The sequence below is a fragment of the Tinamus guttatus genome, unplaced genomic scaffold (assembly GCF_059628265.1).
Source record: "Tinamus guttatus ecotype Peru unplaced genomic scaffold, ASM5962826v1 Tinamus_guttatus_pri_ptg000011l, whole genome shotgun sequence".
Taxonomy (NCBI): domain Eukaryota; kingdom Metazoa; phylum Chordata; class Aves; order Tinamiformes; family Tinamidae; genus Tinamus; species Tinamus guttatus.
In genome coordinates, this window is record NW_028288545.1 from 341231 (window position 1) to 357674 (window position 16444).

A 16444-nucleotide genomic window follows, 5' to 3' on the forward strand; every position below is an offset into this window, starting at 1 on the left:
CTAGTGTAACTCAGTGACAGGGGGATCTTTTGGAGGTGCCTGCAAGCTAAATAACAGTGCTCAGTATCCCGAAACTGATTTTTGAAGTATTATGATATTTCAAAACTATTTAGAAACTTATTCCTTGTGCGGGTCCCCTGGAAAGAAAATAATAACAACAACAACAAGAACAAGTGTATTGCTTTGAGTGTATTGAAACCTCAACTCTGCGCGATGGGGCCGTAGGAACACGAGGGAACTCGGGCAATGATGTAAAATGATTTGTCACATTCACCGTGCTGCTGGAAATACCTCCAGGGTCAGGACGAACTTATAATATCGCTTTAAAAAAAAAAAGAAAAAAAAGAAAAAAGAAAAGAAAAATTAAAAAGGAAGGGGAGCCCCATTTCTGGCCGCCGCTCTGCAGCCCTTGCGCCATGCGGAGCCGCGACCTCCATCCTGACGCGCGTCCGAACCGGCCCGGCGGGACGGCCGTTGCCGACGGCCGTTGCCACCGCCCGCCCCGCCCCGCCCCGCCCCGCCCCGCCGGTCCCGCCCGGCGCTACCTGTGGGCCGCGCCAGGAAGGGGGCGGTGCGGCGGTTCCGGAACGTCGGCGCCGCCGCCGCTTCCCGCCGCGCCGCTGCCCGCCCGCCCCATGGCCGCTGCGCGGGACCCGCCGCCGCCAGGTGAGGAGGAGCCCGGGCCGAGGGAACTGCGCCCCGCTCTCCTTCCCCTCCCGGTAGCTCGGCACGGCGCGAGCTAGCGGCTTGTCCTGGCCTCCCGCGGCGGTGCTTCGGTTGGGCTGTGCGCGTTAACAGCCTTTGGGAACGGCTTTTTGTTCATTTATCTATTTATCTATTCATTTCCATTCCAGACTTTAAGTGGTTAGGGAAGCAGTGCTCTCTACCTTGCACGGCTAATGGCACGTGGCAATTCGAGTCTGTGCTATCAGGTGTGCCTCAGTCTCTGTTCTTCTGCTTGTCTGCCCAGGCAGTGACAGGGTTTGAATATTTAGCAATAAATAGGGGGGATACTGAAGTGGTGAAAGGCTTGGCTTTAGATTAATCAAACTGTAATTCAGCTTGCGCTGTTTCCTCCTTTTCGAATCTGAAACTCAGGTGCCTCTAGTTAAAGCACTTCTGTTTGGGGTTTTAATCAAAATGTCTGCGTTAACGCTTGGCTGGCGTGCTCCTGTTGGGCCGCACCAAGCAGCACCCTTGGTGCGAGTTCCTCGCTGGGTCGGGAGGCTGCCCCTCAGTGCAGAGTGAGTAGCGGGGCGGTAAGGAGGGCAGGCCTTGCTCCGGGCTGTTTGGGGGAAGAAGCTGGGAGAGGGAAATGCTGCGTGTGCCGTGCTGGGCTGTGTTGGGAGCCTCCCCCTGCTTGAAGGAAAGGCACCTTCCTTCCTTCCCCCTTCCCATGCGAGCGTGATGCAGGACTGGGGGCCTGAATGGGGCACAGAAACGGGCCGTGTTTGAGCATACAAAACTCCATGTTTTCTGTCAGCGATAAACTGCGAACTTTCCCATCTGCTGTTGAAACGAGCTGTGAAATGTTTTGGAAGACGTGGGGGAAAGAAAGAGTGGAGATGTGGTAATTGAATTCCCTTATTCAAATATTATGCTAGCTATCAGTGTGAACAAGCTGAAGCAAGACCATAAGGCATCATTCACAGCTGGTAAATGGAAACTTGATGTTCAGGTGCAAATGTTCACATGCATACATGCTACCTGCGGAAAATACAGGAAGTTTGTAGAGCCCTGCAACATAAAATCTGGGGAAATTACTGCTCTTCATAAAGAACCAGAATAACAAGAAGAAAGAAATTGAGGTATAGGGAAAGACACTCTTTAGGTAAGAATTTACAAGATGAATCCTAAGCAAGAGGTGTGTAAAGACACTGATTCACAGTTTCTGTTTTTGTGGGAGATCTAGGAAGCAGGAGCCAACACTATAGCCCTGTGGCCCATCTCTGTTTGAGGAGTCACAGTGGGGTCTGTCAGGAGCTTTCTCCAAACTCTGAGCAGCTCCCGCTTGTTCTGTGCTTCCCTCCGGACTGTGGAAAGTGCCAGCGTTGCAACGTGCCCTGGCTGCGTCTTGGAGGTGTAATAGCAGACAAGGGAGGGAGACTTTACCATAGGGCCTGCTTTTATGTCTTCATTAAGCTTCCCTTACAGGAACTGAAGAAAGATTTTATTTTTTTATCTTTTTTCCCAGGCAAGAATCTTTGCTGCCATAAGGCTTCTGGAATAAATCGATGTCAAATGTTTAATATTTCTGTCAACTAGTTGGTATGTTGCTAAATATTGGTGTGTTGCTATATTTGATCAGAGATTAATTAAAAAAAACATTGGAAGTTGCAAAACAGTTCAAAAGAGTTAGTCAGAAGAACAAGAAAAAGTTAATTCTAACTAAATATTGAAACAAACTGTTTAGAGTTATTTTTGTTAGGTTAGGTATTGTGCTACTTCCACTTGACTGCTGTGGAATTATTCCGTGGCATTACCTAGAAATTCCAGCAAATTGTTACATATTGATACATCTAGGGATTCAAAAAACGGTTTGCAACTTCTCCTAGAGTGCTAAGCAATGGCAGTAACGGGTTATGCCCCTCACTGGAGAGCAGCCCTGAAGGCAGCTGAGTGGCATGCTCTGCCGCTGGCTGCACGAGGTCCTTGCCCTTGGTGCACAAGTGGTGACGCTGGGGACATGGGCCTGGCCTTGGAGGGAAGTGTGGCAGCCTCCTGCCTCTTCTTGTCAGGGTTTTCCCTGTGGTGTGTCACCTCCAGCCTCCTCTAGCCCCAGTCCTGCTTTTTTCCCCGACAGTGGCTTCTCCTTGCAGCTGTTTCTTGGGTCTATTTTTCCCCACCAAATGATGGTGCAAGGCACAGAGTGTGAGACTAGTCTGTCAGGCACACAGGATGTTTTTGACAGCCTGGGGAAATGAGCCTGTGCCTTCACAGGATCCAGCCCCTGGGCCATCCATCCTCCCCCTTTCCTGTTTTCTCCCCATTCTCCTTCAAGGTAGTGTCCTTTCCAGTTGCCCTCATTTCCCTTCCCTTGGTTTTCTCCTCAAGTGTTTCACCCTGTCTGACTCCCAGCTTTCCTACTCTCTGACCCTGATGGGTCTCTGGCATTGGCCTTCCCCTTGCTGGCTTCTCGTTCAGCCAGCCCCATTCACATTACTCAGGTTCATGTTCAGCACTGCTCCTTCTGTTTTATCAATTTCTAGTTCTGTTTTCAGGGTTACTTTTCCAGCCAAAAGGCCAGCTCCCCTTTCTTCATCCTTGGTCCTGGTCTCGGCTATTCTTCTAACACTTTTTCCCTGGCCCCCAAGACATGCTGTTTCTGCATCTTTCCTTCACAGGTGGGTTAGCCAGTGGTGCTCTCTGCCCAAATTGCCCTTCCAGTCCCTTCACACCTCCTAGCTACATTCCCCACATGCATTCTCCTTTTTTGGTCCTACTCTTCAGCAATTACTTATCCTTGCTTATAGTCTTTTTTTTTTTTGTGTGTGTGTGTGTGTGTGTGTGTGTCTCCTCATTTAAGTCGAGTTTATGGTGGTTTTTGCTGTCCCTTGCTGTCAGGGTGGGCTTTCTGCAGGGTGTTCTATTAATACCATGTTTCTTAAATAAAGATTTAAAACTTACCAGTCAGGTCTTTTATTAAAAACATGCAGTTTTGTTTTGCTTTGGTGCAGTTGCTTTTCTGTCTGTTGAGGCAGAAGGAGCATTAGTGCATTCTTACAGCAAGTATGGGGACATTGGGAATGAGAGTAGCAAAATGCTAATGCCACTATGTCATTTAAAAGGCTTTTCATAATTTTCAAGAAAATAAGACTTACCTGCAGTAGAGATCTTCCTTGCAGAAGTGGCATGAAGATGTGAAATTTAAGGCAGAGTGCTGGCTTCTGTATGAGTTTTGCTCCAAATTCTCTGTAATCTTGGTCAGTGTTCAGCTATTAGCCATCAGCGCAGAGGGGACAAGGCTTGATGACTCACCTGGAAGAGCTTTGAAGATTTCTTCTCATATCCTTTTGATGTTAATATAAGTTTATGATTCTATTGTGCAAATAATTAATGTTTACCTCAAATATGTTTTTATTATGTTTTGTACTACAATATGTTGTTTAATATTTTTGTTGCAGTGGGTATATTCACTGCTTAAATTATTGCTTTAAGGAAAAAAGAGTGCTGCTAGTTAGAGAAAAATATTTTTAGATAATTTTCTGATTATATTATTTTGTGACTTTTCTTTTAAAATATTTTTATTAAAAATTACTTCTCATTTAAGTTTTTTTATTGGCTCAGAGTTGGATTTCCTTGTTGCATGCAGTTTCTCATCTGTCTAGTATCTCTGACATTTTCTAGTTTATCCAGTTTTCTTGTGCAAATGAAACTTGACCTAATGCATATACCGACTGTGTAGCTGTGCTTTATCTTGATCAGGCGTGGAGGAATATGAGTTGCTAGACTGAAATATCTTGAGGATTGTACAGTGATAAAACTTTTCATTTCCAGCAGATCATGAAGCAAAAGAGCCAGTAGAGGATACAGATCCGAGCACTCTTTCCTTAACGATGGTAGGTGTCTCCAACGCTTACAGACTTTATGGCTCTTTACAGTTATGTAATTCAGAATTGAGCTAAGACATTCAATAATGTTATTAATCCAGACCATGCATATATATCTCTCTATATATCTCAATGTATATCTCACTGTGCAACTGAAATTTAAGTTATTAAACTTCCACAGTTAACCTGGAAATAATGTTGCTGATATGCATACATCAGATGGATCGGATGTTATCAACTAAGCTATCCATGTGTTAGATGGGAAGGAACCCTTGTTACAATATTATAGTATTTTTATGGTGCATTTGATTTATATATCTATACTATGTTTACTTGACAGATTATTCTGTACTATAGGAATAGGTCCATCTAGCTAATTATTTACTCATTAACTACTGTAATTCTTTTTTTTTTTAACAAAATAATTAGAAAAAAGACTAGTGCAGAGCTTCTGACTGTATGGCTTGGGGAGGGATAAGAAAACCACCTTAAAACAGAACTTAAAATGTCAGTTGTATTCATTTGCTGTTCCTTCCTCTGCCTATTTTCACTGATGGGATAAGGTGATAGGAAGCTGTAGCCAGAACCAAGTGCCCAGCAACAGGCTTGGGGTGAACCCAGTAAGGGAGCGAATGGTGTCCTCCTGCGCCTCCTGGCACACCCTTTATAACAGATTCTTGTGTCTTAGAGTACTAAGCATGCCAGGCTTACGCTGAGACAAGATGTGTATCAGGTAAATGGAATATATCATTCTGCAAAGTCTTTTTAAGAGTTTTCATTTTCAATGTTGCCATGGATTGTTTGCTCTAGGGGAAAATAACAATGCTGTGCAACCTGGATATTAGACTGTCGTCTAATATAGTTACATAAACAGATTAAAATATATTGTTTTATTTAATGGATGGCAAGTGAGCAAGCTGTTGCTTTCCTTTGATGTTTTCTTTCTATTATGAAGTTTTACAAAAGAACTCCAGTGGTGGGGGGGAAGCCTAGAAAATGTGGTAAGTCGTTTAAACACTGATCTCCCACTGGGATCCATTTTGCAGCCTGTGTGCATACATTTATGTTAGCAGGCTGTCATAAAAGGTAGAGATTTCTGTGATTTGTTTTTGTGGATTGACTAAATTAAAACTGTGCTCATACCTAAGGGAGCTTTCAAAAGGTGGAGAAAAGTTTTTGTGCCTGTTCAAGAAAAGTGCAACTTCACCTTTCTGTGCACATAGCAAATTAAGATCTTTAGTCTGTTTGTTTGGTAAGAGCTTCTGTAAAAGCCTGCCTTACTTTTACATAAGGCTAGGGTCATAGGGAAGGAGGTGGATGTTGAGGTCTAATAGCAAGTTGTAACATGGATGCCTGGAAATCAGCAGCTATCTCCTTAAACTCAATAGTTTTCTTTTGCATCTTAATCAGCTTTGTAATTTCAAAGCAGAAAGGAAAATATTTTTCCTTCAGTGCAGTAACACTTTAATAAATGTTTATCTGTGTTGAAAGAGCTTTTGAAATCGTTTTTGTTCCTCTTGATATGCATTATCTTTTTTAGATTGCTATCTTGCTAGTTAAGTGCAAAACATCTTTACCAAGAAGTCTCTCTGCTTCCCTCTCCTTCCCGCAAGTTGTTTCACTGTAGCAGCGCAGCAACCCATATTAATGCTGATCAGCCCACTTAACATCCAAAAGTAGTAGTAGTAGTGTCTCGCCGCGTAAGAAGCACTTCATATATGATTGTAGATCAACTGGTAGCAATTTAAAAGATACAACTATAACTATGCAGATTTTGTGTATTCTTTATTCAGCACAATTACAATGAAAATAACAAAAATATGCGTGTCTCCTTTCTGTGACAGACTGAAAAATACCCTGTCCAAGATACAGGAGCTCCTAAAGGTAAGCACTGTGAATCTGTGTATTAGTTCAGGTGTCATAGATCTATGTTGCTACATGCAGAACTGTTAGTGAGTTCCAACAGATTGAAACACTTTTTTTTTTTTTTTTTCTTTTTTTCTCTCCCCAAGGTATTTGTTTAAAATCTAGTGTCTCTGTATTTTATGGTCAGTTTGATATACATAACTTCTGAAATTTTCCAGCAAAGTTTAGTTTTGGTGCAGAATGCATAACCAGCTATCATCAGAAGATCTTGCTTCCTTACCTCGGAAGGAAAATATGGTGGTGCCATCAAAAAGCAGAGTTCAGAGAACAGATTGATAGAGACACGATAATGTTAAAAGGTGACTTTGAAGAGGTTACCAGTGCCTGCAGGTTATCAGAAATATAATCCAGAAATACCTTACAGGTCTCTTGCCTCTGATCGCGTTCCCAGCCCTACAACCAGTTAACTCTTCATGCTGTTTTTTACTCTAGGCAGCTATTAATACCATTTACCTGCACTCTCTGCACAAGTTCCTGCCTCTCCCCTCCGTGAGCGGGGTGAGCGCGGGCTGTGCGGTTGGGTTGGGTGGGGTGAACATCCCCTTCACGGGGCGCTGTGGGACACCGAAAAGGGGCAGGACGGGCAGGAGGGAGGCTCCTGGGGAGGGTGGTGGGGTGGAGGGGACATTGTGAGGGAGCCAGCCACAGAGAATAAGAAGCGTCTCTGGGACCCTGCTCAGTAGAGAAGTAGAAAAGGGGTGAAGAGTAACTAGAAATCATAAGCTAACTTCTTTTTATCTGCAAGCAGGTGATTTGTTCCTCTAAAACTTCAGTGTTAGTAAACAGAAGTTTCTCTGTAGTATTGTTTTTTATGCCTTATTTTTTTTAAATCTTTCACACATGACACTAGATCTCCCTCTAAATGGATTAGATGATTCCTAAGTAGTTAATATATTCAAAGTCTGGAAGTCTGACATTCCATGTTTTAAGTAATTTAATTGCAAAAGCAAAGCGGAGAAGAAGTGGAAATTTCAGCACTTTCTGTAGAAAGGAAACAGACTTGGTTTGTTTTTAATTTTCTTTCTGCTTCCGCTTGCTACAAGCAAAAAGATTCAAGTACTAATATAGCTTAGCATTTCCTCTTCAGAGTAGGAAGTTATGCAAGTACCTCTTTATGTTCTGTTCATTTCTGGATTTTTTTTTCCAGCAATTTTTAGAATTATTTCTTCCTCTGCTGTGGATTTTGAATCTTTGGATTGGTCCTAGACAGTTCCTCAGAAGATGCTCTTTCAGTGTGCTCAATAGGAATTAATTTTATTTTCTATAAAAATAGAGACTTCTAAATAGGAATCTGGGAGACAAAAATGTTATAGCTCTGCAGGCCTATTTTATATAATATAATTTCTGTTTGCTTCAGATTTAATATTTGATTAAAAAGTACATAGGGCCTTTCTGTTTTGTTGTATGTTTTTTGTTTGTTTTTTAGTCAATTAGTTAATAGACCATTTTAGGACCTATCTTATTCAAGTTCTTAGCACCCTCTGCTGATTATGAATTGAAGGTGAGTTGAGGGATTTTTTTTAATCTTTCAGGATTAGTCTTAATGTTTAACTCATATTTTGATTATAGTTCTATTTCCAGTCAAATCTGACACACAGTAAATTAAGTGGAGTTTGATAGATGTGAATGACAGATTTCTCTTGGTCTCTAAGGGGAGGGGAAAAAAGTTGTTTTTTTTTCTTTTTTTTTTCTTTTTTTTTCTTTTTTATGCAAAATGTAAGGATGAATTATTTGATTCAGACGAATTCCTTGAGTGAGATAAGGACATACATGTATATGTGTCCTTTCTGTTATCTGATCATAGCTGTTTAATGAGTTTTTATTTATTTATTGCTAAATCAGCAGCAAGTAGTAATGTACTAATGTTATAAAGACAGTCACCATCAGGGAGTGTTCTGCTACGTGTGTGGAATATAACCTCTTTTAAGCTCCCCTTCATGTATCACCTGCGCTTGTTCCATGGCCTTTCCATGGAAAAGCAAATGGTTTGCTATTGGGGACCTTGGTAACCATGCACCATGAAATTTGTTTGCACAAGGTTCACAAGAGGCTTATCCATTTCATATATGTTAATTTGATAGCTGAAGTGAGGCTTGAAAGGTAAACAGAGTTTGTGCTGTTTCTCTGTACTGGGGAGTTTTGCCCTTTTCAGTTGAGTGCAAGTGGTAAACATACTGTTTGGAATGGGTTATTTCAGTGCGTCAAGAACCTCCCCTCCTCCAAAAAAAACCCGTGTATTAGAGAAATAAGAAGGTAAGCCTAATTCACAGAAGTAAAAATTAAACATATGTATAGTACATAATGATCTTTGTAAGTGTGATGCAAAAGCAAAGCAAAAAGAGGATTATATAGATTTGTGACATTCTTTAGCCTACTTTGATTGTATTGGCTTGGTTAGTATTCTCTTGGTTCCACTCATGGTCAGATTTATGAAAGAACATGACTCTTCCATAAAAAAATGTGTAGCAGTTTTTTTAAAAAAAAAAAAAAAAAGAAATGCATTTTTTTAAAAGAAAAACCTCTAGAAGTTTTTGTTTGTTTGTTTGTTTTATTTCCAATATTTCCTAGTGACTGGTATGGAGTTAAATGTTGTGAGTTAGACATTGGTGAGGTATGTTTGAGAGCCTTACTATTTACATTTGTATTCAGATGGGAGACCAATGTCTCACAATTTTTGTCTTAGCTGAGGAGTACCTAACTGATCAAGTTACATTGGAAATTGCTTCTGTGAACATCAGGACTCTTACTTCAGATTCTGGCCTAGTCCAACAGGTAAGGAAAATCATATCTGAGTTTAAGTTATTGCTGTTGCTTAACTCTGTTAACAAATGCAAATACTTCAAACTAATTCAAGAAAGCAAGGAATGTTTCAGTAAGATAGACCAGAAATAGGTGGCTGCTTTTTTTTTTTTTTTTTTTTTTTTTTTTTTTCCCCCACCCCCAGGGTTCAGTGAGTAAGCTCCTGTGGAGAAAAGCAAAGTAAAGGTTATATTCCTGAGCATTCATTTTGTAGTTTAAGTGGGTTTGGATTGATGCTCTGAAGAGCTGCCACTGGCTTGAGGTTTGGCATACGTGTTCTCCTCCTCCTGGCTGAAAATAGAGCCGGGACAAAGGATAAGTAATGGAGTGAAGAATCCCAGGTTTTGGACTTGTTGTTTTTTGCCTTGGGGAGCTGTTTGTTCTGCTTTGCCTTTGGGACTCTGGTCTTCCCATAGCGGAAGGACTCTCCACCATGCATCCCAGCTGCCATCTTTCAGATGTTGCTTGCCAAATTTATTGATTCTCTTTGGGTTGAACAGAAAGCTCGAAGAAGAGAAATGTGCATTGTCCAGAGATAAGAATGAAATTGAGTTCTTTATGCCAGAGTCCCATCTGCATTTTACCAGAAACAAACACGTGGGTTTAATTTGGATGATGGGGGTAACCTTCTTAGCATTCCCATCATCAAGCAGAAGGCGTTTGCTGCCAAGTCATGCCTCTTTTGCTGAAATTGCTGTGATAAAGAGCTGCTATGCAGGTATTTCAATGCATAAGGGAGTTAATGGATCTAAAGGCCTAAAAAATATTTTGCTTATCTTCAGTCTGTGCATGGGTTTACAGTTTTGGTTAACTTTGTAGAACATGCCTTGATTTTAATTGCAGGCAAAAAATATGCTTAATAGCTGCATTTTAGGGTAGTAACACTACATTGCCTTATTTCAATTACATTACAAGGAAATGATCTTGAATATACCTGAAGGCATCTGAATTCATGATTTTATCATGAATGCATGATAAAAGTGGATATTAACTGATCGGTAAAAATACCAGTTTTGGAAGAAGATGCATAGCACAGATCATAGAATGCTTAAGGTTGGAAGGGACCTCTAGAGATCATCTAGTCCAACCCCCTCCTGTACACGCAGGGTCACCTAGAGCACGTGGCACAGGACTGCGTCCAAGCGAGTTTTGAAGATCTCCAGAGAAGGAGACTCCACAACCTCTCTGGGCAGCCTGTTCCAGCGCTCTGTCACCCTCACTGTTAAGAAATTTTTCCTTAAGTTCCTGTGGAACTTTTGGTGCTTTAGAACTAGAGGAAATGGCCAGAAGCTACCTGTGGCCACCACTTAAGTGTCATATTTATTTATTGTACTTGCAGTACTAGCCACTCCTGTTCTTTTTATGACAAGACATGCGTATAATGACATTTCATAAAGGCATTTAGGCATTTGCATGTTAGTTTTCAAAATGTGTTTCTAAGTCCCATGGCTTCAGTAAGTCTGAGGGATGTTGTTAAAGCACAGCAATGTAGTTAACTCCAGACCTCCAAACTAAATGAAAAAAAAAGTTTCCACTCCCTCTTCCCACTTCTCCCCTTTTTTCTTTTTTATTTGGTTAGTTGTTCTTTTTTTTCTTTAAAGAGATTTTCGGAGACAAGTTTTTAAATGTCCTGAAATTTTTTTCAATGCCTGGGTCAGCATTAGTGCAAATACTGCATATTAACTCCATGTAGCTGTGGACCAAGTGAAAGAAATGTTTGTTTGCTTTTAGCATATATTAACACTGGCCTTAGGCGCAGTTAACCAAGAAGATACTAAGGTGTGATGGGTAGTTGCTCTTCTAGTATGTTACCCCTCTAGGGATTTGCTTCTCAGGATTTAATACTGTTCTCCTCTTTTTAAGAATTCAGTGGAAATGGAGAGGATTACTATAAACAGGATTCCAGTTTTATTTTTCTTACGATACTAGTACGGCAAGAACATAGAATCATAGAATGCTTAAGGTTGGAAGGGCCCTCTAGAGGTCATCTAGTCCAACCCCCCTGCACACGCAGGGTCACCTAGAGCACGTGGCACAGGACTGCGTCCAAGCGGGTTTTGAAGATCTCCAGAGAAGGAGACTCCACAACCTCTCTGGGCAGCCTGTTCCAGTGCTCATCAAGTCCATAAGTTGAAAATTTCTGTCCAGAGAAAGCTCATCTGGTCCCAATGAAAAAGCAAGAAGATAAAGGGAAGGGTTATCCCATAGAAAGCGGCATGTGCAGTATTCATCCTCTCTCGAGCACAGACCAGTCAAAAGGAGAACTGCAGATGGATGTACAATCGTGCAGTTTTTGGGGAAGAGAGAAATGGCATGTAAACTTTACCTTTCATGGCAGTCACTAATTTGGGATAGCTCACCATGTTTACCCTAAATTGCTGGTAGTAGATTTCTTAGCACAGCAGGTGTAGATAGGAGCAGTCTATTATTACACTGTCCTTCGTGTTGCACAGCTGGCTGGTGTCTGCGTGAGCAGGCTCCAAGATGCTGCGAGGTCTGCTAGGGTAGTTTTGGAGGAATGATGCAATACAAAAATGAACAATGCTTTACAGCAGTTATCTAAAGGGAATCCCCTTCTGCTTTCATCTTTAAATCCCCACCAGAAGAAAGCTGTTTCACCTGGCTCCACACCCACGTAGTTAAAGTAAGGGCAGCTGCAGCTTCCCGCAGTTCTAGGATCAAGGTGCTGTCCTTCCAGTTCTCAGGTGCTCCTCTCAGTAGCAGTAGAACTGAAATGTTATGGTGTGTGCTGCAGTCTCCAGCTGCTACGCAATTTCATTATGGTTTAATTAGCAGGCAAAAAGCTACAGAGGGAATGTGTACTTTAAACAGAAGTGTGAAATGGGAGACAGCAGAAACGTTCAAGTCCAGCCATAGTTTAGAAATCTTTCCTATGTATATAAAGAAGCTTGTTAAAAGCTCTTTTACTAAGTAGATCAGTGAAACAGTCCCTTAATCTTTCATGTTACAGGCAAAGTTATTGGGGATCTCATTATAAAACCCTTTGAAATCTTTTGAATCAAATCATGAATTGTCGAACAGCTTTGCACATTTAGTTTAAAAAAAACTTAAGCTATTTTCACCCTTACAGTCTGAGTTATTGACTCAGTTGTGGTTCAGTAGCAGTGTTTCATAGCTGTACCAGGAGGTCACCTTGTAATAATTGATAAGTGCCCAGACTATCATCTTTCAAACAGAGTACTGCAGTCAGTATTGAATTAACACTAATTAAATACGGAAAATTAAACAAACATGAAAAATGTGGGGAAGCAGAAGGAGGGCGTAGGATCAAATTACTCCAAAGATGTAACCCCCTAGCATGTCACTAACAGCAAAAACATTGCTTGGTAGATTTAACCAAAAGGGCAGTTTTGTGGTAACTTAAACAGGGCTTATTTTACAGTAAAGATGAGCTCAAAGTCTGGAGGTATTTTCATTAGATACTTTGCTGGCATGGATTCCTCAGGAAGCAGCCCCAAGGTTGAAGGACCTGAGATCTCTGCTATATTCACTGGAGAAGCATGAGTATGTGTACTACTTTTTTTTTCTGTTATTTCTTAATTTCTTTTTCCAAATAAGTTTATATATAATGGTGACTAGTCAGAGTGTAGAGAATAGGTTAGTACTAACTGCTTTAAACATTAATACCATTCTGTCATAGGAGTAGCTAAAACATAGAAAGGCTGTTTAGAAAGACTGCAGATTGATGGTAATTTCTCAAAGCAGATAAGTTCTCTGGCTCACTTTACAAGTAGTTGAAGATTCTTATAAGAAATCTTCTCTCCCTTCTAAATTTGACAAATAGTTACTCAGATGTTTGACTATTTTGTTTTAATTTTCTGCTTTTTAGCCAGAAGATAAAGACTCACACAACCATACTGATGAATCACTTTCAGGTAACACATCAGCTTTACTGTTCTGCATATTTTATTCCTAGATTTTCTTTGAAAGTGCTTTATTAGAACTGCTGTTTGCCATTACCCATAACTCAGGATAATCAATGCCTGTGAGCTCATTTCATTTCCAACACATGGTTTCTATCTGCTCACCAGGGCCATTTAGAGCTACTCCCTTGTTATAGAGGAGGTCATGCTGATAATGCAGATCATACAAAGCACTTGTAGAAAGCAGAGGCTGCTCTGTGGGCTTATCCCATATGGTACCGGCTTGGCGGGGCTGATTCGCAGCCCAGTTAATCCAACAGTGAGCAACTGAGAATTTCCTTCTAATGAAGAAGCTTGTCCTATTGTGTAACTTTAGGACCATGCAATTAGGTGGGTGGGTCATAATTTTGCTCACCAGTATTTAACAGAGGGCACTTTAGAAAATCAGGATTCTTTATAATGCTCTTGATAGTCTGCACATGATATAGGACAAGAGGCAGGTTGGTTTAGTTTTGTTTACCTGTAATTGTGGCCTATGTTTTCTTTAGCACTCTTTCCAGGTTTTACTGGAGGATAAAACTTAACTCTGGCACCCTTGCAAGTCAAAATAAGATGAAATTCAGATAGAATGCTCTCCTACCCTTTGAGCTCATCCAGAATTTTCATTGGATTAGGCTCATTTTGCCTTGTTTGTAGAGCTAGATTCTTGTGTGACTAAAGCAAGCAAGGCTTTTCCTCACTTCAGCAAGAGCTTGTGGAGCACAAGCAGAGCAGAATAGGCAATACGCCTTTCTCTCTAGAACAGCTGCAAGGCCTATGGAATACTGGAGAGCAGAGGTGCCACCAGAGCATGCTTTCCCCTTAATAGAGGGAATCTGAGCATTCATGTCAAGTTATGTGCTGGCAGCAGTTTTCTAGCTGCAAGTTTTAACTTGTTGAAAAGTTCAGAAATTGTCTTTAGCCTGCTAAAAAAGCAAGCTGAAGAGCAACATTACAATAATAATATTCAATCCTTTCCATAGATATTAAACCCACAATGAATGCAAAGTTGCTGAGTTACTTTAATGAGAACCAGTACTCAGAGTAAACAAGTCCGGTAGCTGAGGATCTTTCTGGAATTTTCATGCAATCTGACAGTAACCTTAACAGATGATGTTATCTGTAGGAGAGGGTGGCATTGACTGATTTGACCTTTTCCAGAGCTAGAGTTCAAGTCTTTCACACCACTGCTGATCCAGCCCTTGTATCAACACTGACAATCTCACTGCTTCCTGATGTTGTTTTTCAATCAATATTACAATTAATACAGTTCTCTTCTTGCAATATCCCCCTTTTCAACAGTTTCATCCCAAGCAGTTACTTCACTGGACAATGTGGTGGCAGGGCAGAAGTCATAGAAAGTGCCCCTAGGCCGTGTCCATTATCTGCTGTTTTTTGGACAGTCAAATGCTCCCTCCCTTCATAAAGAGGCTAGTTAATGTCATGTCTACTGCCAAAATGTTGCAGCAGAACCCTAGACTATTGTAATGTTAAAGGCCTTACTTATTATTTCATGAGAAACACAGCCAGCACTGGTTTCTACATACCTTTAAGATTATTAATATATAGCAGTTTGATAGAACTGCACTGTTAAGAGCTACTGGTAAGATACTGATTGTTGTGTGTGGGAGACCTCCAAATGGTAAGTTCTGATATCTGATGCTGATTTTAGACCACATCACCACCTACTCCCAGCAATGTGGGATTCTTATTTTTTTCTGACATGGAGGAGAATGCATTTTGTTTCTTTCCACAGCCTGCATTTAAAGTAGCCTTCTCAGAACAGGCACAACTTTTGTTGTTAGCTTTTGCTTCATTGTCATTTAAAGGACTAGATGTTAATGGTGTTTGCAGCTTTCAGAAGATACTCTTGGTGCAAATATATATAAAATATGTATTTGGAAACGCAGCAGCTCAGGAGTGTGAAGCTTATGCCTTTATTCTAACACATCTGTACAAGATTCTTAACATTTTAATACAAGTCCCTTGCACATAATGTTGTTGGTGACATAACCAGGGACTATGGCAGTTTACAGGAAAAAAAAGAATTCCCATATACAAACAAAAAAAGGAGGATCCCAGGTCACACAGTGGTATGAGTTACAAGCTTTTTTTTTTTTTTTTTTTTTAATCACAGAATGGTTGAGGTTGGAAGGAACCTCTAGGGATCATCCAGTCCAACCCCACTGCTCAAGAAGGGACACCTAGAGCACATATATGGATAAATAATGTATTTTCAAAATTATTGTCCTTTTGGTTATAGCCTTTGGACTCAGAGAAATCTTGGAAATTTAATTTCATGACTAATTCACATTGTAACATTAATTTTAAAATATTAGTATTCAGACCATTTCAGAAATATTTCTCAGAAACATGATATTCCTCAGCCCTTTGCGCTTTTTAACTTTTTTTTTTTTTTACTGTGGATTCATCATGAACATAGATCCTAACTTCTGCCCATGTAATGGTTCTAACTGCAGATCTCAAGAAAGCCTGCAAGGAAAATGGCACCTGCTCCTTGTGCTTATTTCGTGCACCGACCATCAGTGACATGCTCAATGATGAGGACTTGTTGTACACTGTGAGGCTAAAGCTGGATCCCTGCCACCCAACAGTGAAAAACTGGAGAAATTTAGCAAGCAAATGGGGGATGACTTATGATGAGTTGTGTTTCCTTGAACAGAAGCCACAAAGTCCTACCTTGGAGTTCTTGCTACGCAATAGCGACAGGACTGTGGAGCAGCTGATTGAGCTCTGTAAATTTTATAAGAGGATCGATGTTGTGAAGGTGCTACTGAAATGGGTGGAGGAAGAATGGCCCAAAAGAGGGAACAGAACCTACCAGAATGACTTCTAGGTCAAATAAATTGTTAGTCTGTGCTGGTTAGAAGTTGGGACTAGCTGCCGCTAGCAGATGGGAAACTGCTAAAAGAAAGAGTCCCAAAGAAAGAGCCCGTGCCAGGAGTTTGTATATTTACTGTACTGTGTACATATAGATATGCTCTCTGCCCTCAGAGTTGCAAAGAAAACCTCTCCAAAGTAAGCTGAATAATGCTGGTTGTGTTCTTGAGTCTACAAACACCTTCAGTTTCTTTGCTGTTGTTTGTAGACTTCCCAAGCAGAAGACGAACAAAAAAGCCTGACCTCAGATTCTACCCTACCATTTGTGAATCAAGTCAGTTGTGCCCTCCTGCTGTTGAGAAAGCCATGGTGAGAAGGCAAATCTCTTGGCTTTGCTGGCAACCT

At 40.9% G+C, this 16444-nt stretch overlaps 1 protein-coding gene across 2 annotated transcripts; it reads left to right on the forward strand.

The window, feature by feature from the left end:
• The first annotated feature begins 635 nt into the window (after positions 1-635).
• Positions 636-16092, forward strand: EDARADD (EDAR associated via death domain). Of its 2 annotated transcripts, XM_088522849.1 has the most exons (7): positions 636-666; positions 4498-4559; positions 5239-5283; positions 6395-6434; positions 9160-9248; positions 13126-13171; positions 15679-16092. In XM_088522849.1, the coding sequence occupies exons 1-7, from the start codon at positions 636-638 to the stop codon at positions 16053-16055; spliced, it is 690 nt and encodes a 229-aa protein (XP_088378975.1). In that variant the 3' UTR covers positions 16056-16092. The 2 variants fall into 2 exon arrangements, with proteins under 2 accessions (XP_088378975.1, XP_088378981.1); XM_088522855.1 differs by lacking the exons at positions 636-666; positions 4498-4559 and having other exon boundaries at positions 5240-5283; positions 9165-9248.
• Positions 16093-16444: the final 352 nt, after the last annotated feature.

Coding starts and splice junctions, on each gene's coding strand:
- EDARADD (XM_088522849.1), top strand. CDS start 636: ATGGCCGCTGCGCGGGACCCGCCGCCGCCAG. Junction 6,435..9,159: donor AGATACAGGAGCTCCTAAAG/GTAAGCACTGTG, acceptor TTTTTGTCTTAG/CTGAGGAGTACCTAACTGAT. Junction 9,249..13,125: donor ATTCTGGCCTAGTCCAACAG/GTAAGGAAAATC, acceptor TCTGCTTTTTAG/CCAGAAGATAAAGACTCACA.